Source organism: Marmota monax, unplaced genomic scaffold (genome assembly GCF_021218885.2).
Source record: "Marmota monax isolate L192 unplaced genomic scaffold, Marmota_monax_Labrador192_F-V1.1 WCK01_AAM20220418_F8-fsc00026, whole genome shotgun sequence".
NCBI lineage: Eukaryota > Metazoa > Chordata > Mammalia > Rodentia > Sciuridae > Marmota > Marmota monax.
Window position 1 is genome coordinate 16,215,951 of NW_026693108.1, and position 26,245 is coordinate 16,242,195.

At 36.8% G+C, this 26,245-nt stretch overlaps 1 protein-coding gene across 2 annotated transcripts in view; it reads right to left on the reverse strand.

Annotated features, from left to right (window-relative positions):
* Gpc6 (glypican 6) overlaps positions 1-26,245 on the reverse strand; it is a 1,048,357-nt gene that overhangs the window by 499,777 nt on the left and 522,335 nt on the right. For both annotated transcript variants that reach the window (XM_058582789.1, XM_046454952.2), the window contains exon 3: positions 24,457-24,848. In XM_058582789.1, coding sequence (XP_058438772.1) covers positions 24,457-24,848 — 392 coding nt within the window. The remainder of the gene's footprint in view (positions 1-24,456; positions 24,849-26,245) is intronic.

Sequence of the window (26,245 nt, forward strand, 5' to 3'; positions counted from 1 at the left end):
TCTCCCACAGAGTGCTTCTTTCAGTCTGTGGCTTTCTTTCTACATGAAAACTCACTTTGATTCTCTCCTGCTGCTTATGAGTAAAATCCCTGATGTGTTTGCAATTTATTGTGATCTATTTTCCTCTTTCCAATAAAGACGAATTTTACGACTCCTCTCATAGTGACCAAGGTGGGGGAAAAAAGCCTTCTGAGTAATGTTAGTGAAAAACAAAAGTGCACTGCATCCAGTTGGTACTAAATAAATGATGTGTGACTGTAAATATTTTATGGTCTCACCATTTGAATATAGGAAATGTTGAATGGAATCTACAATTAGGAATAGGCAGCAGGCAGTGGCAATGAGAAAAGGGAGTTATTATCATTTTTCTTCTACTTTTATCCATTCCGTAATTTTTGCTTTGCCTAAGTATGTTCTCTAGAATGGTGTCACAGTGAGCCAAGTCTAGAGGTGAGCAAAAGATGTAGAAAGAGGATCTGTGACCAAGATCAAGACCCACGATGCAACTCTGACTTATGTCTCCCATCTACTGATTCCTTGCACTTTTAGCCACAGCCACCCCAGTCTAACCCATCTACATAAAAGAACGTACCCATCGTACATCTGGAAAATCCAGCTTTATCTTTGAAGAATTAGTCTAAGTATCAAGATATCTGGGTTCTTTCCAAGCCTACTCACCACTGCCTGCTTCATCAATTTTTATAGAACTTGTCACTTTCTCCTTGGTGTAAACTGTGAAAATACTTTTGTGATACACATTTCCCCCACTGTTTCTTTCTTTTTTTCTGTGTCACTTATTATGGGGATTTGGGAGCCACGGTTCATACCTTCTGAATCTTTTAGTCCACTCTGCTCATTGTAGCACTAAGAAAAGGTAACTGCTCCATTGATGTCTGTTGAATATTAATGCTAAGAGACTTGAAAATTCTTTGGACATGATGCCTTGTCAACACACCTGGCCTAAGCTGGGAGTCAGAGACTCTTGCTTAATTCTCAACTCTCAGCTGTTCTTGAGCGAACACATGGGGCAGCAGTTTTTAACAAAACCAGATAATTTGGAAGAGCACAGTTTGTAAGAGGCTGTGTTGTGGCCTTTGGAGACTAAAGGAGAGAGTTGAAATGACAGTGCAAGAGCATTGACAGATACCCTCTCAACGATTCATATTCATCAGAGGAATAAACAACAAAGGCATGATCCATGAAGGAAAGAATCGATAAACTGGACTTCATTAACATTAAAAACTTCTGTACTGCAAAAGACACTGTCAAGAGAATTGAAAGAGAAACCACAGGCTGGGAGTAAATATTTGAAAGGACATATCTGACAAACGACTGTTATCCAAAATACACAAAGAATTACTAAAAACTCAACAATATAGAGACAGAGAACCCAATCAAAAATTGGGCCAAAGACCTGGACAAAGAGAACAAAACATGGCACGTAAGCATCTGAAAAGATGCTCCACATCAAATATCATTACAGAAATGAAAACTTAAACAACAATAAGATGCCACTGCACATTAACTGAATCGTCAAAATCCAGATCGCTGTTGACACCAAAATTGCTAGTGAGGTCACGGAAAGCAGGAATTCTCATTCAGAGTTCATAGGACTGAAGAATGGTATTATGGTTTAGCTATCAGGTGTCCCCCAAAAGCTGATGTGTGAGATAATGCAAGATAGTTTAGAAGTGAAATTATTGGGTTATGAGATTTAACCTAATCAGTGCATTAATCCCCTGATAGGGATTAACTGGGTGGTAACTGTGAACAGGTAGGATGTGGTTAGAGGAGGTGGGTTATCGGAGGGCAATTCTTTGTAGGTCTATATTTTGTTTTGGGTGAGTGGAGCTCTCTTTCTGCTTCCTGATAACCATGTCCTGAGCTGTCTTCCTCCACCACACTCTTCTGCCATGATGTTCTGCCATACTTTGGGCTAAGAGCAATGGAGCCAGTCTATGGACTAAGATCTCTGAAACCATGAACCCCAAAATAAAATTTTCTGCCTTTAAAATTGTTCTTCTTGGATTTCCTTTGTTCCTTCGTTCCTTTCTTCCTTGTCATAGCAGTAAAAAAAAAAGCTGATTAAAACAAATGATATGCCCACGATGTACAGTTTGGCAGTTTCTTAACAAACTAAGCATATTCTTACCATTTAATATAGCAACCTTCCTCCTAGGTATGTTTCCCAAATTATTGAAAATTTGTGTCAATCCAAAAACCTATACACAGATGTTTATAGCAGTTTTACTCATCAATGCCAAAACTTGGAAGCAACCAAGATGTCCTTTAGCAAATAAATAAGTACATTGTGCCTCATCCAAACAATACAATTCAGTGCTTAGAAAGAAATGAGTTATCAGGCCATGAAAACACAAGGTAGAATTTTAAATGCCTATCACTAAGTGGAAAATACCATTCTGAAAAGGCTCCACACTGTATTATTCCAACTCTATGACATTCCAAAAAGTCAAAACTACAGAGACAATTAGAAAATGAGTCACCATTGGATTGGTGGGGAAGAGAACATAAATACATGGTACATAGACAATTTTCAGGGCAGTAAAACTATTCTGGAAGATACTTTCGTGATGGGTGAATGTTTACATATATCTGTCCAAACTCACAAAGTGTACAGCATCAAGAGTGATCCCTAAGGCAAACTATGAATGTTGGGTGATAATAATGTATCAATGTAGGTTCATCAATTGTGGCAAATGTACCACTCTGGTGAGGATATAAGGGGAGGCTATGTATGTGGGGGTTGTATGGAAATCTCTACACCTTCTTATTTTGCTGGACCTAAAACTGGTCTAAAAGTCTATTTCCTTAAAACAAAACCTGTTTTCTATTTCTAGGTATGAAGGGGGATTGATCAGATATGTTAATGATAGACTACTTTAATAGAAGAAAGTTCATTCTTTAAATTTATATCAATGAGAAAAGATGAGACAAAGGATATATAAGGAGAATATATTAATGGATTTCTTACTTCATTGATGGATCAAAATATTTTGTGATATATAATTAAAATATGATAATCAATGTAAGCAGATGTTTCTTAAAGATTGGAAAAAGATCTTAACTATGTAAAACTCTTTTTAGCGTAGATAATTTGCATATTAAAACCAATTTTAGCAGTTAAGGCAAAAAAGAACTTCATTTTGGCCTTCTGTGGATTATCAGTGAAATTTTAACAACAGAATTCAAATGAAATGATACAAATTCATTTTGTAGATGGATAACAGTGATTTGGAGCTTGAAGAAATAGAGCAGTTTTCTGAAGGAAAAAAAATCCTTCATTTTCTCAAAATAGGCTTAAGTTTTCTCTGAATAAATAAGTTGTGAGAAAGAAAAAATAGCTTTTTATTATGAGAAAACTTGAAAACTATAAACAAGGATGGAGGATCTAGATATTTCCAAAGATTAAAGAGGAGGGAGGAAAAGGGGACCATTGTGGATGCCCAAATTGCTCACTCTGTGCTTATGAAAGAGATCTGAATACCATCAGGAAAGTCTCTGTTAGGTCTCTGTGGGTTTCAATGAGCAGTGTTAATAGACTCCCTGAGTAATCAAATTATGGTAATTTGAAAGAGACGTCCCACCCTCTTGGTGTAAGGTGTTCAGGAGTGGTTTCCTCTTTATTTTCTTTGTTTTGTGGTTGTAATCAGATTCACAACATGAAGTGTCATTAATCACATATGATAATGATACTCCCACCGCGATTTATGGAAAAGGCTAAATCAATTCTGACATCTGACAATAGTTAGTCATTTTATCATGTCCCTATGAACATGTTATTGTGTTTCATTAATTTGAGTAGTTTTGTGAATTGATAGTGTTCACAAATAATATTTAAATTTTCTCAAAAGGACAATGGATCTGTTAGAAGGAAATAAAAATTTTAAAAATAATAAAGTTATCTTTCTTTCTGGGGGGGGTGCAGTGTGGTGATGCATGCCTGTAATCCCAGTGGCTCAGGAGGCTGAGGCATGAGGATCACGAGTTCAAAGCCAACCTAAGCAAAAGTGAGGCACTAAGCAACTCAATGAGACCCTGTCTCTAAATAAAATACAAAATAGGGCTAGGGATGTGGTGCAGTGGTCAAGTGCCCCTGAGTTCAATCCCTGGTACCTCCCCCCTGCCCAAAAAACAGTTATATTCCTTTCTGGAAAATCAGTAAGGAAATTCAGAAAACACATTAGTATACATCATTATTTGTGGAAGGGAGTCTGAGAGTGATGCCGCAATATAACCCTAAAGAGAATGACTAAACTAACACAGTAAAAAAAAAAGACATATTGTATATGTTTTAAATAGGGTAAAAATTAAAATTCCTAATATTCTATTTCATCTGAATTGAAGAATTTAGGAGTGAAACTACAGTAACTAAGACATTTTATAGAAAAATCTATTAGAATAATTCATCTTAAGTTTAATGAATTTGACTAATGATGTCTCTATGATTTTGCAAGGTAACAAAATTTGTATTTAAAAATGGTAAAATGACAATAAGCTAATTGTATTACATGAGTTATAAATGAAATGGTTCCTTCATCATAGTGGTTGACCTGGTATATGCCAACTCAAATTACCAGGAGAGAAGATTATACATGAGTAGAAAACACAGAAAAGCAAAAATTATATAACTTACTAAAATAATATTCAACAAGATTGCCTGAACTTTTAAAAATCCTGACCATTTTAACAGTTTATCATTGGACCATGTTTTGGTTTCTAGACAAAACTTTTTTATTATTAGTTACAAAGTCAGAAGAGGCAATAGACATTAAAAAAAAAAGAACAATGCTCATAATACCTTTTCTGTATTTCTCCAGAAAAATTTGTAATTATCTTTTCAATGGGATTTTTAAATTGCTACTTGATCCCCCTGAATTTAATAATGCATTGCCTGCACAACATTAAAAAAAGATGAAACATTAAGATTAGAAACATAAATTTTTGTACCAAAGTAAACCTTAGTAACTATGAAAGATAGTTCTCTTGTGTGAATGATTCCAACCAATAGGAGAGAGAGTGGAATATCTATCTAAGCTGGAGACTGGATCATAGCCATTCGGACGACTCAACAGAGATGAAATATAATTTTGAAGTCAACACCCAGGGAACAATAAAAGTGCAGGAAATGGAAGCACAGACAGTTCTCATGAACAGACAGTAATAAAACCAAGGGTACAGGAATCCAGATTTTGTTGAGGGAAAGCCTCTTTCTGGTGCTTTTCAATTATTAATTGGACAGGTGGAGAGATTGATGAATAAGGAAGTGTCTCTTTTAACTGTATCCTGCAGGACACTTCTTTAGAGAGAACTGGTAATAATTCCTTTTCTGTCCTCTTGGTGTTGGAGACTGAATCCAGGGCCTCATGCTTGCTAGGCAAGCACACTGCCAAGGAGCTATAGTCCCAACCCTGGCAGTATTTACTTTCAATGTATTGATGCATGACTCATTAGATCCTAAAATTTTCCAGTAAGAATTGTGAAATTATTTCACTCATTTTTTCAGAACAAAAATCTTAATGACACTTTGGAGGGTGTATAAAGAAAAGAATAGGGGTGCAATGTCTACTGACCTTTATTTTTTCAATGCCCAATTGTCTTTTACAATATGACCAGTTCTCATCTTTCTTTACTTTCATAGTAGGACACAGGCTTAATAAAAACTAAAAATTCAGCCCCACATATAGCTTACATGCAGCCTAGAAAGCATGCATATAGAAAAGGAGCCATGGCTGTACCGAAAAACAGTAGAAAAGAATAAACCCAGAGGACTTCCTCCACATGCTTGTCTTTGCCAACACCTATCACAATGCACCTTTTAAAGGAAGCACAGATAAGGAGAGTTGATTCCTCAATGCAGATAGAGTAGCCTACAGTTAGAGTCATCATGTTTACAAAATAGCAAATTATACTTCTTAAAATTGATACTTCCTTGGTAGTTTTTAATGTAGTTTATTCCTTTGGAGTATATTTTGAATACTATGAGTTAATATTTTGAAGTATAATAATGTGATTTTATTATAAAAAAAAAAATATTTCTCTCTCCTGTTACTACTGTAAGAAGCTGGTGGGAGCCCTCATCTCCCGTTCTATTTTCACCATTTTGCTGATGAGATGACAGAAGCTCAGCAGTCAAGAGAAAATCAGCAGATATAAAGAGGCAGAAGATTCACACCCTCGTTGGGGGGTACTGGTGCAGGTCTATCATCCCAGTGAGTCAGGAGGCTGAGGCAGAAGGATCACAAGTTTGAGGCTAGCCTCATTGATTTAGGAAGGTCTTAAGCAATTTAGCAAGACACTGTATCAAAATAAAACATTAAGAAAGGACTACGGATGTAGCTCAGTGGTAAAGTGCCAAATCCCCAGTACCAAAAACAACAACAACAAAAATTTACACCCTTCCCTCATTCCACTCTACACACAAAAAGTCTTGACTATGTGATTTAATATACCATATCCACCTGCATATTGATTTCACAAACAGTAGAGCACATAAAAACATAATTAAAAACATAATACTGTTATTCAATTTCATTATACAATTAAATTGTAAATATTGTTCTTTTAAATTAGTAAAAGAGATTGTTGATCTTCCTGAGATATTTTTGAAAGGCTATAGTCATTTGAAAGATATTCCTAAGATTATTTACTTCCCTCTGCTCCATCGAGCCAGAACTTCATTCCTGAACCCTCCCAGCTGACTTCACTTGTGACCACTTTTCAGCCTAAATTCCTTCCCAACTATCAGATGGCACTCTGCCTTTTTACAAGGTGCTATGCCAATTTTGCTAGGACTCACATGCCAATCAAATGGAAGATTCAATAGAGAACATGGCAAATGCCATCTCTTCAGCAGGATGTCCATTATCTCTGGCAGTAATGTGAATTAACACCTAATACATCTTGAGTGCCAAAATTAAAATTATGAATTGTGGAAGAAAATGTGGCACAGTAGATGTAGGTGTCCAACTCTGCCAGAAGGACAGGTTGAATTCTAGGAGTCCCATGGAAACCAATCACACTTACAGATATATCCTGCTGCTCTGTAGAGTCTCTGCAATTTGAAATGATTTCTGAACAAAAGAATACCTTGTTATTGTGAAAGTAAACGGCACCACCACGAAATTAGAACTGGGTTCAGGTACAACAATGACAGCCAGAAGTAGTAGTTAGATAGATTCCAAAGCCACATTCAAAGACCCATAGAAGGCAGTAAGGTCTACTACCACTCTCTAATTTATTATCAGATAACTTGGCCAGCCCTTTCCTAACCAATTGTATCTAAATGCCCAGATGTGCAGCCCTAAATACACACCTCAGTTCTTATCACCCCAGTAATCTCCATGTTGGGAATTTCACACCCAAGAAAGAATTCCATCTAGTCTAATCCCTCCCACACTTCATCAAGAAGGAAAGAATCAAAGTTATTTACATAAATGGGATCAAAAAAGGAATTCAGTCTCAGGTAACATCTCTTCCTGGTCTAGTAGCTCTGGATTACATTAAGCTGTACCTCTTTTTATGTTTTCCCTTATAACTATGCATATTATGTTCATGGCATAATCTATATTCATATTATATGCATGAATAATAACACTGCATAAAAATGTGCACAGCAATAGTAGCATATTCTGTGTGACTAATGAATACATATTGACTAATTGTGTAGACAGTCATATTTTCTAATAAACACTGACCTTTTTATATTTCCATTACAATTTATGTTCCTATTGATATGAAATCTAGGACAGACAAAATAAGTTGAGATGCTCTAAGGCAAAAGGGCCCCATGAATTAAGCTTGTAACAAAGGCCACCTAAATTCTGATGATCCACGAATATCTATCTTAGTCCTATTTCTCTGACTACCTGCACTTTAGAATGGAAATTTTAGGGCAAGGTTAGGTCTTATTAATAATCGTACCCATTGCATCTGCGAAAAAGTTGGTGCTGAGTGGAGAGATGGATAAATGCATGAGCTGGTGCATCCTATAGATTGCTAAAAGCAACCTTGGTCTACTCTGCAGATTGTTTTTTTCATGCCTGATTTATTTCAAAGATTTCTCACAGGAACCAAAGCATCTGAATAAGACCTTTCTTTCAATCGTTCATTCATGACAACAGCCTTTTTTTCACTCATGGGCATGAACGATTAAGGCCTCTCAGAGGAAATTATTTTAATTACAGAAATCAGAACAGCTTAATAGTAAATGTGCAATGTGAGCATTTTACAAAAGAGATTAGTTGCTTTCCCCCTTCTTTCTTTCCGTTCTCTTTCAATAATTCTTAAAATCCACAGTAAAAATGATCCTAAGATTTCAGTATTCTGGAACATGTTTCTCTTCTATTTAATCACACTTAGGGAAATCTACAATGTTAATGCATAAAGGCTATGAAACCGCTAGTCTACACTTCTCTGATCTAAATTATAATCAGATAGTCAATCAGTGTCTGGATAGATGAGCTGAATTCTCAGGCATGAAGGGAAAATGCAGGGAAAGAAATAGTTGCTGCAGTAACTATGGAAACACTATGGATATGTGTATCCACATGCAGATAGATGATATAGATGTTGCTATCTTGAAAACCTAGAGTACAAATGAAGATTCATTTCTTGTTGCTGGATCTTGTGCAACAACATGTAGATGAGAACTGAGAAGAATATGTGACTTCCCAGCCTATTATCACTCATACATATTTCATCCGGATGCAATATCTTTGCACCTGAATATTCCAATAGACCTAAAAGGAGATTCTGCTCTATTGGGTATCTACATGCACTAAGTATTTAATTTTGTCTCTTATGAAGAGGTAGCTTCTATAGGGCCTGCATTACAGACTTTTCAAACGCCATCAGATGTTCAGGGCACTATTTACAATAAAGTAGGAGATGATGTCACACATTTGGCTGATACCAACCATCCCCAAACAAGATAAAGCTGAAAGGGAGCAGAAAGTAATGCAACAACAGTAATACTACCTGCATCATATCAGATTGCATCGGCCCCTGTTCTGAGGAATGTTAAGGATGGAAACATGTTGCTTCCTCCACTACTAATTCACAACGTTCAGGTTCAGGAGTCATGCCATATAAGAACACGTGAAGTCCAGAAGGCAGCAAATACTGAAGAGAGGCTGAGTATAATCTGAGGCTACAAAGTCACTGTGTTGCTCATATTAGTTGGGACTAATCAAGGTGAGTAAGAGATGGAAATGCCAAGGCCAGGCCGCTGATCTCAAACTTGTCAATCACTTGTGAAAATCCAGATCTGCCATTTCCAATCTAGACCTAGCAAACAGCCAAGCACTTAGTAAATATTTCAGATTATTGGAGTATATTGCCAGGATTGATAAACAGGACAGTGATTTAATCAAAATGGTATTTGATAGAGATATTCTTAGGATCTCTAAAAGAAGGCGCAGAGCTTAAAGTTGGAGTGTTGAGGTGGGGACAGCCCACAGTTAGGGTGAACAGAATTGAGATTTCAGCAGAACAGTTGGGAAAGGGAAAAATATAAATGGGAAGCAACACAGAAAGAAAATGACCTACACGGAGGCTACAAAGAGATTGTGTTGCTTGCAATTATTACACAGAATTTTCAATAGATTAGTATGTGGGGTTGCTGCTGAGTACCCCTGAAGGAAGTGTAACCTGCAGATGCCGAAATGAGACCAAGGTGAGAATTTGAGGCTGCAGAGAGACAGAAGTTATCCATGAACTTCCTCGCTGTTGGAAGTACTCTGACATGCTTGTGACCTCTGGAATAGAGTTTTGACTCAGCAGTGGAAAGGAAAGAGAAAATGACACCGTGTAGCAAAAATTATGGGATGCTGACATTCAATTGCCTGCCCCCTGAAACTGAGTCAAAGTTGTATTCAAAAAACTGCTAACCTAATATTCCAGGTTCTCTTGAGAGAAATGAGTTTAAATTTCACAATAAATCAGTTTACATATTCTAAATTAATTCAATGAATAGAATTATATAAGTCTAAAAGTCAGCCTTCTACATTAAGGTACCACACATCTGGAGGAGAGCAGCGTGTATCCTGAATGTAGCTACTGCCACCGGGCTCTACACTTCTGCCAGGTGGGTCAGACCTTCCAGATTCCACAGGGAAACCCAGTGACAAGCCACAACTTGCTGAGTGGTGGTGAAACCATCAATTCCATAATGCTCACTTAAAAATTAATAGGAATTGTCAAATGTGATATGGTCCCTCTTGTGAAAACCTCTGTCCTGATGGTGACAGGCACTTGGGAGAATGGAATGTCAACTCTGCTAAACCCCTAGTTACCTCTTCATGTAGTAAAGTAGTAACACACTAATATCTCAATTTCCTTGTGTTTTTTTTTTCATTAGGTGCTAAATATGTCTTATGAGAAATTGAAGAGAATCAATGCTTCAGAAGATGTTGCCATAAAAGTAACCTTTAAGTAAAAAAATAAAACAGTGAAATACCCTCAAGTCCTTCTATACACAAATGAGTCCTGTGATTTTGAGTCATTTAATCTAGTAATATGCCATCTTCATGATTATTAGGAACCACCTTTAAGAGAGAAATACCTCAGAGAGTCTCCCCACCCATGATACTAATTTGGCACTTATTTATTTTGTTTACTGCTGATGCTGCCACCCACAGATATTTGCCAGCTGCTATAATAATTAGTCTCCTCCACTTCTCCAGGGCAGATTGAAAATCATAGAGTAAGGCATTCATGGTGATTTGTAACCTTCCTGATGCTTCTCACACTTAGGGACACCAGTAGCATCAAATACAGGGCCTTTGAGGCACTGGCAGAAACAAATCTCTCAATAAAGTGTCTGTTATTTATGTTAAAGTTCCAATCAATGACAAGAAGGCATTATGCTAAGACAATTTATTCCTCTCTTTTCCTTGTAACCAGAGGCACTATATGAATAATCAATTATAGGAGTTTAAACTTTCTGGGATGAGTTCCTAAAACTTCTTTACCTTCAATAGAAGAGGAGTGCCTCAAAACTATATTTCTGTCCTGTCCAGTTCATTAGACACTAGCCACTTGTGGCTCCTGAACATGTGAAATGTGGCTAGTCCAAACTGAGATGCAAGTCCAAAATGCATGCTGAAATTTGACTGTGTATGTAATATAATAAGAAATTTAAGAGAACTAATGCTTCAGAAGCTGTTACCTGAAAAGTGCCTTCGTTGTAAAAAATGGGAAATAACCTCAACTCTCTGGACACAAATGAGTCATGTGGTTTGGAGTCATTTAATCAGTGATGGACCACCTTCATGAGTATCTGGACCTGTGTAAAGAGCTAAATTCTTGAATGTCTCCTTTGATGTCTTAAAGGAGCTTTTTGAGTTTTTTCTAATAATTAGTAGTTTGTAGAATTTTTACATGAAATTAAAATGCATGCATTGATTTTTATTGATTGCATATTTAAATGACAATGTTTTGGATATATCGGGTTAAATGGAACATTAAAAATATTTCACCTGTTTTTCTTTTCATTGAAAGAAAATTTGAATTGTATGTGCGGTTCACACCATACTTCTTCATGGAGCTGCCATAGACCATCGAGCTTTACATTCAAAGACAAAAGCCCCAGTCCTCTGTGAGGCAGTGTGAAATGGCAGCAGGGACTGTGGCATTCAGCCCAAGGATCCTCCTCCAACCAGTGAAATAACCACCACACCTGTCGCACAGGTTTAATGCAGGCACTAAGTGGCAATACATGAAAAGTACCCAGTGCAGTATCAGGCAATTACTCAATAGCTGTTAGCTTAGATAGGAAGAGAACTCCATAACAGTGATGATGTTCTGGTTAGGCCTGTACCCATTTCTGCAGAAGTAAACTTCTCGTTGTGTATATTATGAGAACACTCCTGAGTACATTAAGGGATTGCGCGGGGGGGGGGGGGGGGGGGGGCGGGTCTTTCTGGTTCTAACAATGGGAACGATACAACTTTTTCTTCACTGTTGGTTTGCTTTCCCTTATTAAGGAATCATGTTAACCTCCTATTGGTGGCTAATAGAAAGCTTCAAGAAACTTCACAAATTCAAAGGCTGAGAGGTCAAACAGTAACTATGGGTGAAGTTCATATTCTTTAAGCATCGAAGCTATTAGCATACTGAATACTTAGAATATGCTACCCATCCAAAAAGAGAGAGAAAAAAGCTATCTACCATTTTCTTTTTTTTGTTCAAACATATCCTCATTTGGCTTCCACTTTTTCACTTTCAGTTAAAAAAAAAAACAGATACAGAGAAACATTTCTCTATTACAAATATACGAATAAAAGAGCCAAGCATTGCAACAGATGGCCACCAACACTGACCTCAGGATCAGGCCAAGAACTGGAGTGATCAGACCCGCTTCAAATTGGAACATGGACGACGATGATGCTAAAACAAGCTCAAGTTAACATTGATTAACTCCAGCTGATTTTCACTGTGCAGTCACAGGTCCAGGGCTGTCTTATGTTCCAAGAAACTGTAGAAATCCACATTTTATAGTGATCCTCCCAATTTTAAAATAACATGTGAAATCTTAAAGAATGCAAGCCAAATAAAGTATGTCTGTGGGTCAGTTTAGACCAAGGTCCACTGGTTTGTAATCTGGTTTAGATCCAGATTTGGGGCCCAATGGAAAGTATTATCCAAGGATTTCTAGTAAACATTCTTCGGTCAGTCTCATTTCTACCTCTAAATTGTGTCTCTATTTTTTTTTTGTTGTTGTTGTTCCTTGTGGGGAGGAAATAACCTGCATCTAAGCCATACAACTGTTTAGAGTACCTAAATCAATCAATAAACTTTAATAGTTAAATACTTAATGAGGGATTCATGAAGGTCCCATGTATTATAGGATTCAAAGTGCAGAATGAGTCACAATAAACATGCATGCACGCACACAGAAACATTAAGACATTCTCTTAGTAAGAATGTCTATGAGGTTACTATTTGTGAGATTTCCTAGAAATATTGGCAACAAAATTCTTTTCACATCATAGTATAAATTTTTTAATAACTATATTTTTTGAAGAAATGCCTCTGATGTGTTAAAAATGCATAAGATGATAAAATGAAAAAAGTAGAATTCAGTATTAAACATCTCACACAATTTGACAGCATAAAATTATATCAGCAGTGCATTAGAAACACAAGCTTTTGAAATTAGTTATTCCTACAGGGGGAATTTAGGATTATTTTATTCTCTTCTTTGGAGCCGTCTGCATTTCCCAAAAAAAATTACATAAAAGAAAGAAAGAAAAAATGGATTAGCATATATTGATTTTTATAGCTTGAAAAATATATATTAAATACATAAAATATTTTTTTCCTGATAATCAAGAAAAAGTAAATATCCTGGTGATCTAAGCTAGAGTAACAATTTTGCTGGAATTTTCTAGGTCACTTGAAAGAAAATAATTCAGTTTGGTTTGGGTGATTCAGAAGTTTGTATTATTTCCCTAGTTTTCTTTGTCCCTAATCACCGCACATGTGAAGAACTATAAATCAGTCAAGGGGGAAGACTTGGATAGCTGGGAGCAGAGGGTTTTTACAATTTATTAAACATTTGGTATATCAGGCTGTTGCTGGAGTGGGGGCGAACACTTTAAACTAAAAAAAAAAATGCATAAAAAATTTTTTTTTCAATCTGGATTCTATCTGCCATTCTAGCCAAAATGTCAGGGTACGTTTCTCTCTATTCCAAAATAGATAGTTTGGATATTTTATGGAAATAGTGTCATAAATATTTTATATAGTTATCTTCTGTCTACAAATGCAGCAGGATATCATAAGTTTCGTCTTTTCAATAAAATTCTTTATTGCAAGCATAGTTGAATTCTCTGTGGCCCAGCCTCTAATTTGAACAACAAAATCCTCAGAAGGAGGGAAAGACAACTTCTGCAGACTGCTTAGTTCTCTGCTATTTTTTACAGCCCTATAAAATCATGTACTTCCTACTAAATATTATCCATTTTCATCGAAAAACAGTGAAATAAATGTTGTCTTATGTCTTGATATATTTTTGGTAAGAGAATGTGTTTTTAGCAAGCCAAGAGGAAATGAAACTTTTAAAATCCATTATTTATAAATGAATATATTTCTTTATGGAGAGACTTACATTTGTACCTACTATGAGAAGAGTATAGGGAATAATGTTTCCATAATTAATAAATTTATGAAAGTTTAAAATGTTCAATGAATGGGTGTTTTTGATTGCCAACTTTTTACATAAAATGAATCCATAAAAGTTTATCTTCCTGACTTCGTCAGATACAATGAACTGAAGAGGACAAAATTCACATGTAAAACCCTCTGCTTTCTGCTGAGTATTGTATACAACAGTAGTATTTTTGACATGTAGCACATCCTGCAAGAGTAAAAATGAATTCACATATCTGCTTATGCAAGTTACTTTAAGGCCACCCAAGGTTAACTTGGATGATCTATCGATTTAGGCTATAGTTTTACTTACATCTGAATGTCAAGGTCACCATTATCCTATTACTGACAACCTGAACTGTCCATTTTCACTCTTGACTATCCCAGTTGGCAGAAGAAAATGTAGAACTTCAATACTGTTTGGGATGATTACTTGTTTCTGAGCATCTGGTACTGACCCATTGTGTTTGTGCCGAACGTCAGCTCATCAAGATGAAGAAATGCAAAGCACAGACATGGAGAGAAGCAACCTTTGCTTGCAATCACAAAGATAACAATGGAGAAAACCTATGGAATGCAATCATACACCTCCCCTCTTTCTCACAAATATCCGTATGACCTAATACCTCATTAAAAAAAAAATACTTCATGTAACCCTCCCTGCCTACATCCTGCTTCAGCATGTCAGCACTATTAATGCCATATATCTGTCAAGCTTTATTAAAATTCTTTTGATGTGTACCTTGGATCATAAAACTCTACAGTGCACGATATTGCACCAAGGATGTCCTTGTAACATTGAATCTCAGAAGATGGGACAATAAAAGAGAAATTCTCCAAACTTTCAAGTTCAGCCTAGGATATCCTACACCCTGTGTTACATCCTGCCTGAATTCCCAACTTGCTTTTGCATGTGTGAGTACTTAGAATATGACTATTGTTAAAACTTTGTTTCCTTGAAACCTTTTTTTTGCCAGAAGAGAATAAACGCATTGAGAGATAAATATCCTAGAAGACAGGCAGTGTTGACACTGGGATAAACCATCAGTTCCATTTTTCTTTCTGAAGCCATTTTAGAAGCACTGAAGCACTGTTCTTTGAGTGACAGCACTAGTTTTATCATTGGGCTTTTTTTTTTTTTTTAAATGTGTGATGTACCTTAATTGGTACAGTTCACCAGTGGATGTTCACTATTAGTAACAAAGACATCTTGTCTGTTTGTAGCAAACATTTTCCATGGCCCCAGAGGAATTCTTATACTTATGGGGCACCAGCAAACCATAGACATGCCAATCAAAACGGATTTACTGTGAGCCCATCATGTTTGTAAATACAGAGAATATATCCCAGGGGAAAAAACTAGGGCAGAAAGGCACAACAAAGGGTAAAGGGGAACTGAATGCAGGGTAGATAAAACCCAAACACTCCAACAGAAACAAGCAATCCATGTTCATTAGTTTCCTACTTTTTGTGTTATTTTAGAATAGTACACCTAAACCTATGTTTGAGCCTCTAATTATCTGTACTGACTTTGGTTGGTTGCTTAGATTTTGCAAATGTGTCATGACCAGATACCTGATCCTACAGAGCATTAGCAATATGCAGTTCTCATCCTAGGATACTTACCAAGGAGTTCAATGATGTTCAAAGACGCATCTACAGATAGCGCCTTGGATATCAGTGTGAAATAGCTATCAAGATTTTAAAAACTCTTTCAGTTTTGTTTTGTTTTGTTTTACTTACCTTGTTGTGAATGGCAACAGACTATGCATAGGTAGATGCCAGTCTAGGGACCATGATTTGTGCCCCTTGTTCCAGAATTAGTAGGAGCAAGGGAATTAATACAACCTATTACATTACTGAGTCTAGCTATGCTTGTTGTTCATAACATCCTAGTGGTCAAATCCAAGGTCATTTTCTGTGCCCTTCCCACTATCTGCAAGTTGATACTGTTCATTACTACCTATTTTCTTTTTTAAAATTCTCTCTCCCTTTACTTTTAGGAAAACATATTTTTCTGGCTTTCAGTATTGTCTTTCTCTTTTGAATGATTTTTAAATATATAGACTCCTGAGAGCTCTTCTGATCCCATTCTCTTCTTTAATTAAATGTTACTGTCATTCAGCAACATTTATATCTTAGTAAGTTTTCAAAATCTGTCAGCAGATGGACAACTTCTACTAACTAGGAACCAACTAAGTGCCAGGTATGCTTGATGCTGGGGACAGATCCTAAAAAGGCAGCACCTTAGCTGCTGTGCTGCAGAATCCACTTCCCTCTAGATACCATCTCCACTCTGCTCCATGCTGCTCTGACTCGGGTCTCACCACCTCTCATCTGGTCCATTACAGCAGCTTCTGGTCCCAGCACCTGCCCTCATCCTCCCTCATCCAGTTTGTCATCTCCATACACCATCTGTCTCAAGTAAAAGTCTGATTACATATTTATCTTTTGAAAAAAATTGGCAGGTAGCCCTTGCCCCTATGCAAAGCCCTTCAAATTCCTAAATTTCAAATATAAGGACCAAATAATAGGGGCCAAATCTTCCTTCTGGCTTTATCTCCAAAGATCTACAACCTGGGCCCTAGCAAGAAACTGCTCCTCTTTCATTCCTCTGAAAGACACTATTCATTTTTTAAGTTCAAGTCTGACTACTGCCAACTTTAAGGTGTTTTCTCCAATTTCCCACAACAAAGAACTCTGTATCTTATCCACACTTCCATCATCATTATCCTGATCACTTATATTACAGTTAAATTTTTATATGTTTATATATTCTGGATAGACTGTGATTTCCTCATAGGTGACTCCATTCATTGTTATTTCTCATAGAACACTGCCTCATATACACAAGATGAGCCACACTTATCTGTCCCTTGAAAGTACTGCACTGCTTCTATCCACAGAAAGTTGTTTTTAATGTGTAGGCAGAATGGACATGCACAGATTCCTTAGAGACACAGACAGTTTTAATTTGAACATCCAGCTTGCTTTATCTCCTTTTGTTCATTGCTTTGTACTTCACGCCTCAGGAATACACATGCCTGCACACAGCATTTGGCTTCATACCCCTACGGTTGAGCTCAGTTGCTACTTCTCTGCCTGGAGCATCTTTCACCATGTTAGGTGCTCATGTCACCTGCACAATACCCACATGTCCTTCAACATGCAGTCCAGAAATCAATGTCCCTGAAAGTCTACTTGCATCCTAAGATTATACTAGGCATCCCTCCATTCTGTTCCTAAAACATTTTTTTTTTTTTGCACAGTTGTCTCATTATGTAATGACACTATTTCTGCTTCTCTCTTCCCACTTAGCTTGGTCTTGGTATCTCAAGAGCTTACCAATAGAATTTGACATAGAAAACATACTGACCAAATGTCTACTGATCAAGACTGAGCTAAAACTCCACAATAGGTCTGCTTTTACAAGGGTCTGCATCTAGGCCAGATGAATGGTCAAGTATTAAAAATATCCAGTAGGGTCAAAGATTATCCCTGATAGGTATAGTATAGTAAGAACTTTGGTCCCCCATCTCTAACTTTATCTACTTGTGGCACATTTAGGGAAAGTTAAGAAGCCCCTTCACTTCTGTTTTCAGTATGAATAAAATTTCAAAATTGGATTTGGTGGGAGGGAAAGGTGCTCATTATAATGGAATTCTAATAGTAATATAACATTAAATTAAAAGCACCCTTCACCATGTTAGGTGCTCAAGTCACCTGCAGAATACCCACATGCCCTTCAACATGCAGTTAATAGTTCAAACATAGTTATTAGAAATAGACATAAGCCACAAAAGAAGAGAGGCTGCACAGGTTCTATGCCTTGGAAATGAATGGCTTCATTGTCTTTGATTTTCACCCTTTTCCTAACTCAAACATTTCCCAAATTCATATGCCCAGCCTATCCACTTTGAAAAAAAACTTAAAGTTAGTAAGAACAATTTTAATTATTTTATTCAAAATGATTTCATGGTTTTAATAAAAATGGAGTCTTAAAAAATGTAGACTCAACTGAGCTCCATCCCACTATTCTAGAGTGGAAAATGTTCTTTTCTTCTTCTGACACCTGGAATTCTTTGTACTCTTTGGATTTACAGAGCTTAGCACATTACCAGGGCCATGGTAAAATTCATTCATTTTCAATGGATTCTATTAATAAGCTATTTTTGTTGCTATGGTTCCTTGTTACCATTTTTTTTTACTATTTTTAACCATGAAATTATTTATTAATCAACTGCAAAGTACTTTCCAAATATAATGTAACATCTACAATACCATCATAAAGCAGTGAGCGTAAATTATTTATGTTGATTTAAAAGTTGTAAACATGAAAGCATTATTGATAATTTCAAAAGGTTCATCCAGTCTTCCTAACACTTTATATTATTGAGGTAATCTACAATGAATAATCATAGATTACAGAAGAGAATGCGTTAACCGAAAAAGAACTACAAACAGGTTTCATTCACCTAAGGCCTCTCCTGGTTCTTTTCATTTCTGGATCACTCCAAAAAAATTAAATCCAATCAAAAAATTGCCACAGAAGGTACAGAACCAATAATTCAGGCAATAGCTACAACAGGTGGTCTTACTTTATATCTTAAATTCTTGCTCCAAAGCAAACAACTAAATAGAATACCAGGTCTCCTTTAAATTGAATCCAGTAAATTCTTCAGAATGGTTTCCCATTGTGATTAGAGGAAGCCTTAAATGGAGGCAATTCATAGCCTTCATTTCATCAAAATTGATGGAAAATTTCTCTCAATCTTATCAAGCATCAACCACATTTATTGAAAATTGGCTATGCTCACTCCTTTCTAGGACACATTGTTAATTCATGTTGTTTACTCAGGTGGAAGAACTGCTTAAGAGCCCTTGATGCAAAACGCCAGTTCTATGTAGCGAACACAGACAGGTGTCTGTTGATGAAAATTTTCTGGTCTTTCTAAGAACTAAAAGTCAGATTTTTCTTTCAAAATCATGACCCACAAGGGAAAAAAAAGGTTGTAGATAGCCTAGCTGGGTGCAGTGGCATATGCCTGTAATCCCAGCAGCTTGGGAAGCTGAGGCAGGAGGATCGCAAGTTCACAGTCAGCCTCAGCAACTTAGTGAGACCCTAAGTAACTTAGTGAGATTCTGTTTCAAAATTTAAAAACAGAAAATGGGGCTGGTGATGTGGCTCCATGTGCCCCTGGGTTCAATCCCTGGTTAAAAAATAAATAAAAACCAGACTGTAGATAGATGATAGACAGATAGATAGATGATAAACTGACGACCCTGTCTGCCAACAGCTTAAGTTCTATGCATCCCAACTGTACTACCTATCGTCTTCTTCTGGAATAAATCAATGAAACGACTTGCCTTGCTGAAGTGATTGCCCTTGACACAACTTTTGGCTTTTCCTCCTGGAAATCACTTTTATTAAAGCAAAAAGATATGAAAGTTACGTCTTTGTGTAAATGGCATTATAATGGCCCAGTAAGATGCTTGAGTCATTTCCACATTTGCCTCCATGGAGAATAAGGTTTAAGCCATGTATGCTTAAGCAGACAACCTGTTCATGTCTCTTTACAAAGCTCTCTCTTTGGTCTTTGCAATGTCAAAGATTTCAGAGTGGCCACCAGCATTCATGCTTCTACTCACCATGGGTGTATATAAAAAGATGAGAATGATGTTTTAATAAAGGGGCAATGATTAGTATGGATTTATTCTTGGAAGACTACTAGATTATTAAAATTTGTTTTTATGCTCATTTTAGAGCTTTGCCTTCTATGTCCACCCAGTGTCATTTAGCAAACTATGGAGCAAACTAGCTGTAGGTCATATAAACAACGGAGGGTAGGGTAGCTCAGGAACACTATCAGAGATACACAGGTGGCAAGAAATAGATGGTCAATGGTAAAGACTTTCCCAGCTTTAATTTCTTTAATTAAAAAAAATCTTACAAGCTGGGTTTGGGGGTATTTCCCCTCTTTTCCCAGCAGGAGGATCACAAGTTCAAGGTCAGCCTAGGTAACTCAATCTCAAAAAAAAAAAATTAAAGAACTAGGAGTGTAGTACAGTAGTATAGTATTTGTTTAGCATGCATGAGGCCCTGGGTTCAATTCCCAGGACCACCAAAAATTAAAAAGGAATCTTACACACACAAGTATGCATACACCTCTTCGCTCATGTATATATCCAGAAACTGGAGTAAGAAAAATATTATGCTATGAATAACCATGGGAACTCTTGAACTCCTGTGTGTCCCTCCTTGACTGTAACTCCAAAACTTGTTTCCAGAAGAGAATACCACCTGATGTTATCATTCTCTAGATTTCTATCAGATTTCCATCAGTTTTACTATATATATTTTTAACCCTAAATAACATATGGCTTAGTTTTGCATTTTGTACTTTATGTGAAGTATGTAATATTTGGTGATTTCAGACATGTATTATTTAGTGAGGTTTCTGCAATTTATCTGTAAATATGTCTGTAATTTATTTATTTTTTATGCTCCATAGGATTTCATGGTATGATAATCAACACTTACACACAGGGAACATTAATGATATTTCTACTTTTTATTCTATTTTAAACAATGCTACTATAGACATTCTTCTATATATGTACTAGTACACAAGTACCAGATCCTCCAGGGGAAGAACCATAGATTTAGGATATGTATTTCTTCAATAATAACAATTTTTCAACTCATTATTGGAAGTAAGCACATCAATTTACACATGCACTGGCAAAATATGGATAGTCTGAAACTCTCTACCTTGCCAACACTTGGCATGCTCAATATTATGGTTTAGATATGAGGTGTCCCCTAATAAGCTTATGTTAGATAATGCATGAATGTTCAGAGGTGAAATAATTCAACTATGGCAGCTGTACTAATTTCAGAGAATTAAGACATTTGAGGGATTAATAATTTGAATGAATTAACTGCGTAGTTAACTATAGGCAAATGGGACGTAGCTGAGGAAGCAGGTCACTCTAGGGCCTTGCTTTGGGGGTCTATATTTTCATTTCTGGCATCTCTCTCTTTCTCTCTCTCCCCTAACACACATTCTCTCTCTCTCTCTCTCTCTCTCTCTCTCTCTCTCTCTCTCTCTCTCTCTCTCTCTCTCCCTCTCTCTCTCTCTCTCTTCCTGCTGTCATGAGCTGAACAGTTTTCCTCCACCACGCCCTTCTGCCATCATGTTCTGTCTTACCTCAGGCCTAGAGCAATGGAGTTGGCCCACCATGAAAGGAAGATCTGAAATTGTGAGCCCAAAATAAACTTCTCCTCCTCTAAGCTGTTCCTGTCAGGAATTTTGGTCACTTGACAAAAATCTAACACCCAAAAAAGTGGTAATTCACATAGACAATGAATCCTCTAGAATCACATCACGCTTCTGAGTCAGAGCTTGAACTACAATTACTTCATAGTGAATTCTCTCCTTTCAAAACTGAGAAAAATACATGGTTTGAATCCATAAAATGGCAAGTGTAAGTTTTGAAACCAATTCTATTGATGCTTACAAATTAGTCTCCCATTTTTCTTACAAGGAAATTCCCTATAACATTATGTCAAAACATTTGTGTCTAACTACTGTGTTTTGCCAAAGAAGTAAAGTTTCCAGTCAAAACAATTAATTAGAAGCTATTAATGATGATTTCAAAGATTTAAGTAGTCACTGTAAATGAAGAGAGAACTGAAGGGAACAAAAATCCCTAAAACATGGTGTAGGTGATGAGCTCCTTTGCTTTATCTCAAACTGGGATGTTTGCCTTAAAACCTCTAACTCTACTCCCATCATTAAATTACTTAGTTAATAGAGACACAGTGACATCGGTTTTGTGATAGACTTCAACCTCAAACATAATTCTTTCTTCTTTTAAGGTAGGGTTAGTCCTTGTAATATTTTATCTTTGTCACAAAAGTATTTGGGGTGCTGAAAGCATCATAGCACTAGTAGATCCAATTCTAGTTTGGTCAGCTACAGACCATCTGAGTAATCATTTGGGTAGAAAATTAAATTAATAGGTGAAACACTAAAATCCTTGAGTCATAAATTATTTTAGTAAAAACCTTAGTTTCATTTAATCTCTTGCTATATCTATTTATCCACCTACTGACCTACCTACCTACCTACCTTTCTCCAAAAGGCAATGCCTGGATGTCATCATGAGATTCATGGTTTTAGTTGATTAGAGCTAATGAAATTCAGGTCAGCTAAGCCAAGATCTGCCCACAGAAAGATTAACTTTTCATGGGTCACATGATCAACAAACACCCCTGCCAATGAGAGGATCAGGGAAAGAGAGACTCTACTGTCGTTGAGTATAACACTTCTCACTTCTGGGGGGAAAAAACAAAAGATCATACTGTACTGATGATTGGTCTGTGATATTGGCCTTCACCATGAAGAAGAGCATGATTGATTTTGGTAGAGGAGACCTCAGAATAGGATAGTCTGGAACGAGTGAGGGGAGGCCCTCTGTGCGTACCTGCTATGGAGCCCTCCTCCAATAAGCAGCAGAGTCAGCTGCAACCTTCCCTATGACCTTAGACACTTGGTTAGCAAACACATATCCCCCTCTCTCACAGGAATACCCAGATTGTGACACATGCATTAAGATGTTATTCATGTCAAGCAGAATAAGTGTGGATGGCAAGGAACGGTGCACGTTCCTTGGGTCTCTCACCTTCTGAGGGGTGAGGTCTCTCTCATGCTGGCTGCAAGTTTTGTTCTTCCAGAGTGAATGCTTCTATCAGAGGCCTCTGAGACTACACTTATTTTTCGTTTTAACATTTTAGATAAAACTTACTTTTACAACAAAATCTTTCTGCTCAAAAATATGAAATATGTATTTTTTATACTAATTTATATTTTAAAGACCGTCCTTGGGAGGTCCCATTTCCTCTTGCTAGTCCACTTGGGTAACTCCTTTTTATTCCACTTTTGGATAGTTCCTTCAGTATGTCAAACATTATTGGTATTTAGTAAAAGTCATTGTATCAAATGTCAGAGTGATAGGCCATTTATATCATTAAATCTCTGGCAATTATCCCTTTAAAAAACTTTTTCAAATAACCTTCCCATATGTTTAAACATTTTAGGAAATGATAATGTAAAAAAAAAATGGAATGCTATGAATTTGACAAATTGTGCTATGAAGAAACATTTTCAAGAGTAAACACCATCCTTATGCCAAGATGTAAATGTTGAGATCAATGTGGAAAGAAAAAGAAATACAGCACTGTAAGAAATACAGCACCAATAGTTGTGAAGAACACTGTGGCTCTTTGGCACATCCCTGAAATTAAAAAAATTACTGTTTGGCAATCGTCTGTACAAATACGACCTTTTCTAGGCGATATGGTACCAGATTCCTTGTGTGTATTGCTTTTTCTTTACTGCTTATAGTGACCATCTTTTCGTTTCTTCGTAAGGCTGACCTTGTAAATGGGAAAGCACATCTCATAAGAGCAGTTAAATGTCAAGGAAGAACTTAATATTTCCTCTAGAGAGGAAATATTCAGTGCTTCATGGATGGCAGTGAAGAGTGATCCCTTGCACTAAAGTTTTAGAGACGCTACCTTCCAGGAAAGGCCCAAATTGGGATCAGTGATTTATCTTTCTCATAAGTCCAACACAAACCATGGCATAGGATTACAAAATAATGAAGAATGAAAGGAATTATCTGCCAGAATCTATAGTGGCACGCATTAGTCCTCCCTAATCCAGTTCTACAGGTATCAGGAAAGGCTCTTCCATCACTACTAAGGAATTCCATCACTTTGACACATGATAAAGAATAAATGCCAGGTGCTACTGTTCTGAACAATTGGTATCTACTTGCAGGCCTGATGATGACTCTCCTCTGAATTCCTAGAGGACTCCAGTCCCTTAATGGACCGTTTTGTGGGTATTTATCATCCTTGAACCGCTGACCAGAAGTGTCAAGTGATCACAGTTGCAACATGATTGTTTTTGCTTCATTCCTGATAGAAACTTCCCTGGTAGAAGTTGCAAAAAAATATTGACAATATTTTTTAAACCACAGAGAACTTCTTGAAATCTTGACTTCTCTCACACCAAGCAAGGAAAACAAAACAAAACAAACAGATTTGAGCTTGGACACTTAATTGATTTCTCTAAGAACAAGGACACAGTAAATAGGAATTCTTCCATCATCATCATCATCACCATCATCATCATCGGCAAACATTTGTTTTAAAACAACAACAACAGCAACAAAAAGGAAGACCAATTAGAAAGACTATACATTTGCAATTACCTTGGAAACCCGGTTTGCAACCTCTCTGCCCACGGTCAGCCCCTGGACAAAGGTGCGAGCAGCAATGAAGGCACGGGTGACCTGGATCTTCAGCTTCCGGGGCACATCTCCAAATGGCTTCAGCTGGTCTGTGTATTTGCTCACGCACTCCAGGTAGTCCTCACTGAAGTGATACTGAGGGTTTATCAGCTGGAACATTCGTTCTAGGAGCCGAGCCCAGAAGTCATTCAGCATCTCCTCAAGGTTCACGTTGCCCCCAGTGTAATATCTCTTCAGCTCTGTGAAGAGGTCCTGGAACACTTCCGAATTCTGCATGTATAGCATCCCATAGGTCCGGACAAACATGTCATTGAGGGACTTCTCTGCATTTTCTAGAAGTTCTCGGAAAAATTCTGGAGATAAAACAAGAAAACAATCATAAATAATATCTAGAAAGCCCAAGGCATCTACTTGTATTAAACACAACCACTTTTAATGAGCAGTTTCATAGAAAAATGTAGTCTGTGATTAAGATATAAATGAACTGATCAAAACAGTATGTAAATGTGTACTTTTTTCTTTTTGTAATACTGGGGATTGAACCCAGAGTCTCACACATGCTAGGCAGGCACCCCATTAGTGAACTATACCCAGTCATTTTTATTTTGAGACAGTGTCTCCCTAAGTTGCATATGTTGGTCTCCAATTTGTGATCCTCTTGCCTCATCCTCCTGAGTAGCTGAGAGTACAGGCTAGCAGCACTGCACCTGACTAAAGACAATATTTTAAATGAGAATTGATCTACAACTGTGATCTTAGATGAGACAAAGGAATCAGAAGACTCTGTAAATTCTATTTCAGAGAGGATCCATTAACATCCGAAGCTTACCTCCTAACACTCTTCTAAAATAGCTCAATTCTTTTTTCATGAACTGTTAAATTTTAGAAAATCTTATGGTTTGATATAAACTCAAAATAGGTTGCAAACATAATGTGCAAAGTATCGCCATTAACACAGTAACAAATGCATACCTATAAACACATTTGCTCCGGCCTATTTACAAATTTGTTGTAATGCTAAATTCAATTACATTGCTTTTATTTGGAACAGTTCTTAAATGGGATGTTCAAATTAATGTAATATTTTGGACTCCTTCTAGTTCCTATATATAGCAATCAATTAAAAGTGTTCAGAGATTCATGATGCAATTAAATTCACTTAATACTAAAGCTATAATGAACATAATTAAGGTGGCCATAATGAATCAGAAAGCTATGAAGTATCTTGGATAATCATTATAGATGCAAACTATCATCTTACAGAACTTACTTGAACAAAATATTTATAGTTGGGCTTTCTGATTAAGACAATCTAAATGAAAAGTTTGTACAACAAATGAAATCTTTCATTCTGCAAGATCTCTTGAGTGTCGCTGAGATCACTGTTAGGATACAAACCTAAGGCAGGCAAAAAAGCTAGGTCTGCTAGCCTCACTAGTTCAGCTGTCAGGCCGTATGAAGAGGTACCTCATGTATGTAGGGTATGTATATATGTAATGCACACTAGCCATGCATATGTGGGACGGACACTAACCCAGAAGTCATTGGGCTAGTAATACTGAGGGTTTATCAATGCATGAATAAGCCTGGGTAAAGTCTAAGCTTTATCCCATTTAGATAATATAATTTGGGGTAGCAAAAACACAAAGGAATAATAATGCTTCTGAGTTTATCAATCCAAGTTTCCAATAGTAGAGTGATTCCATTTCACTTCTTCAAAGCCCCTTGAAGCTATTCTGTTCTCCCTTGG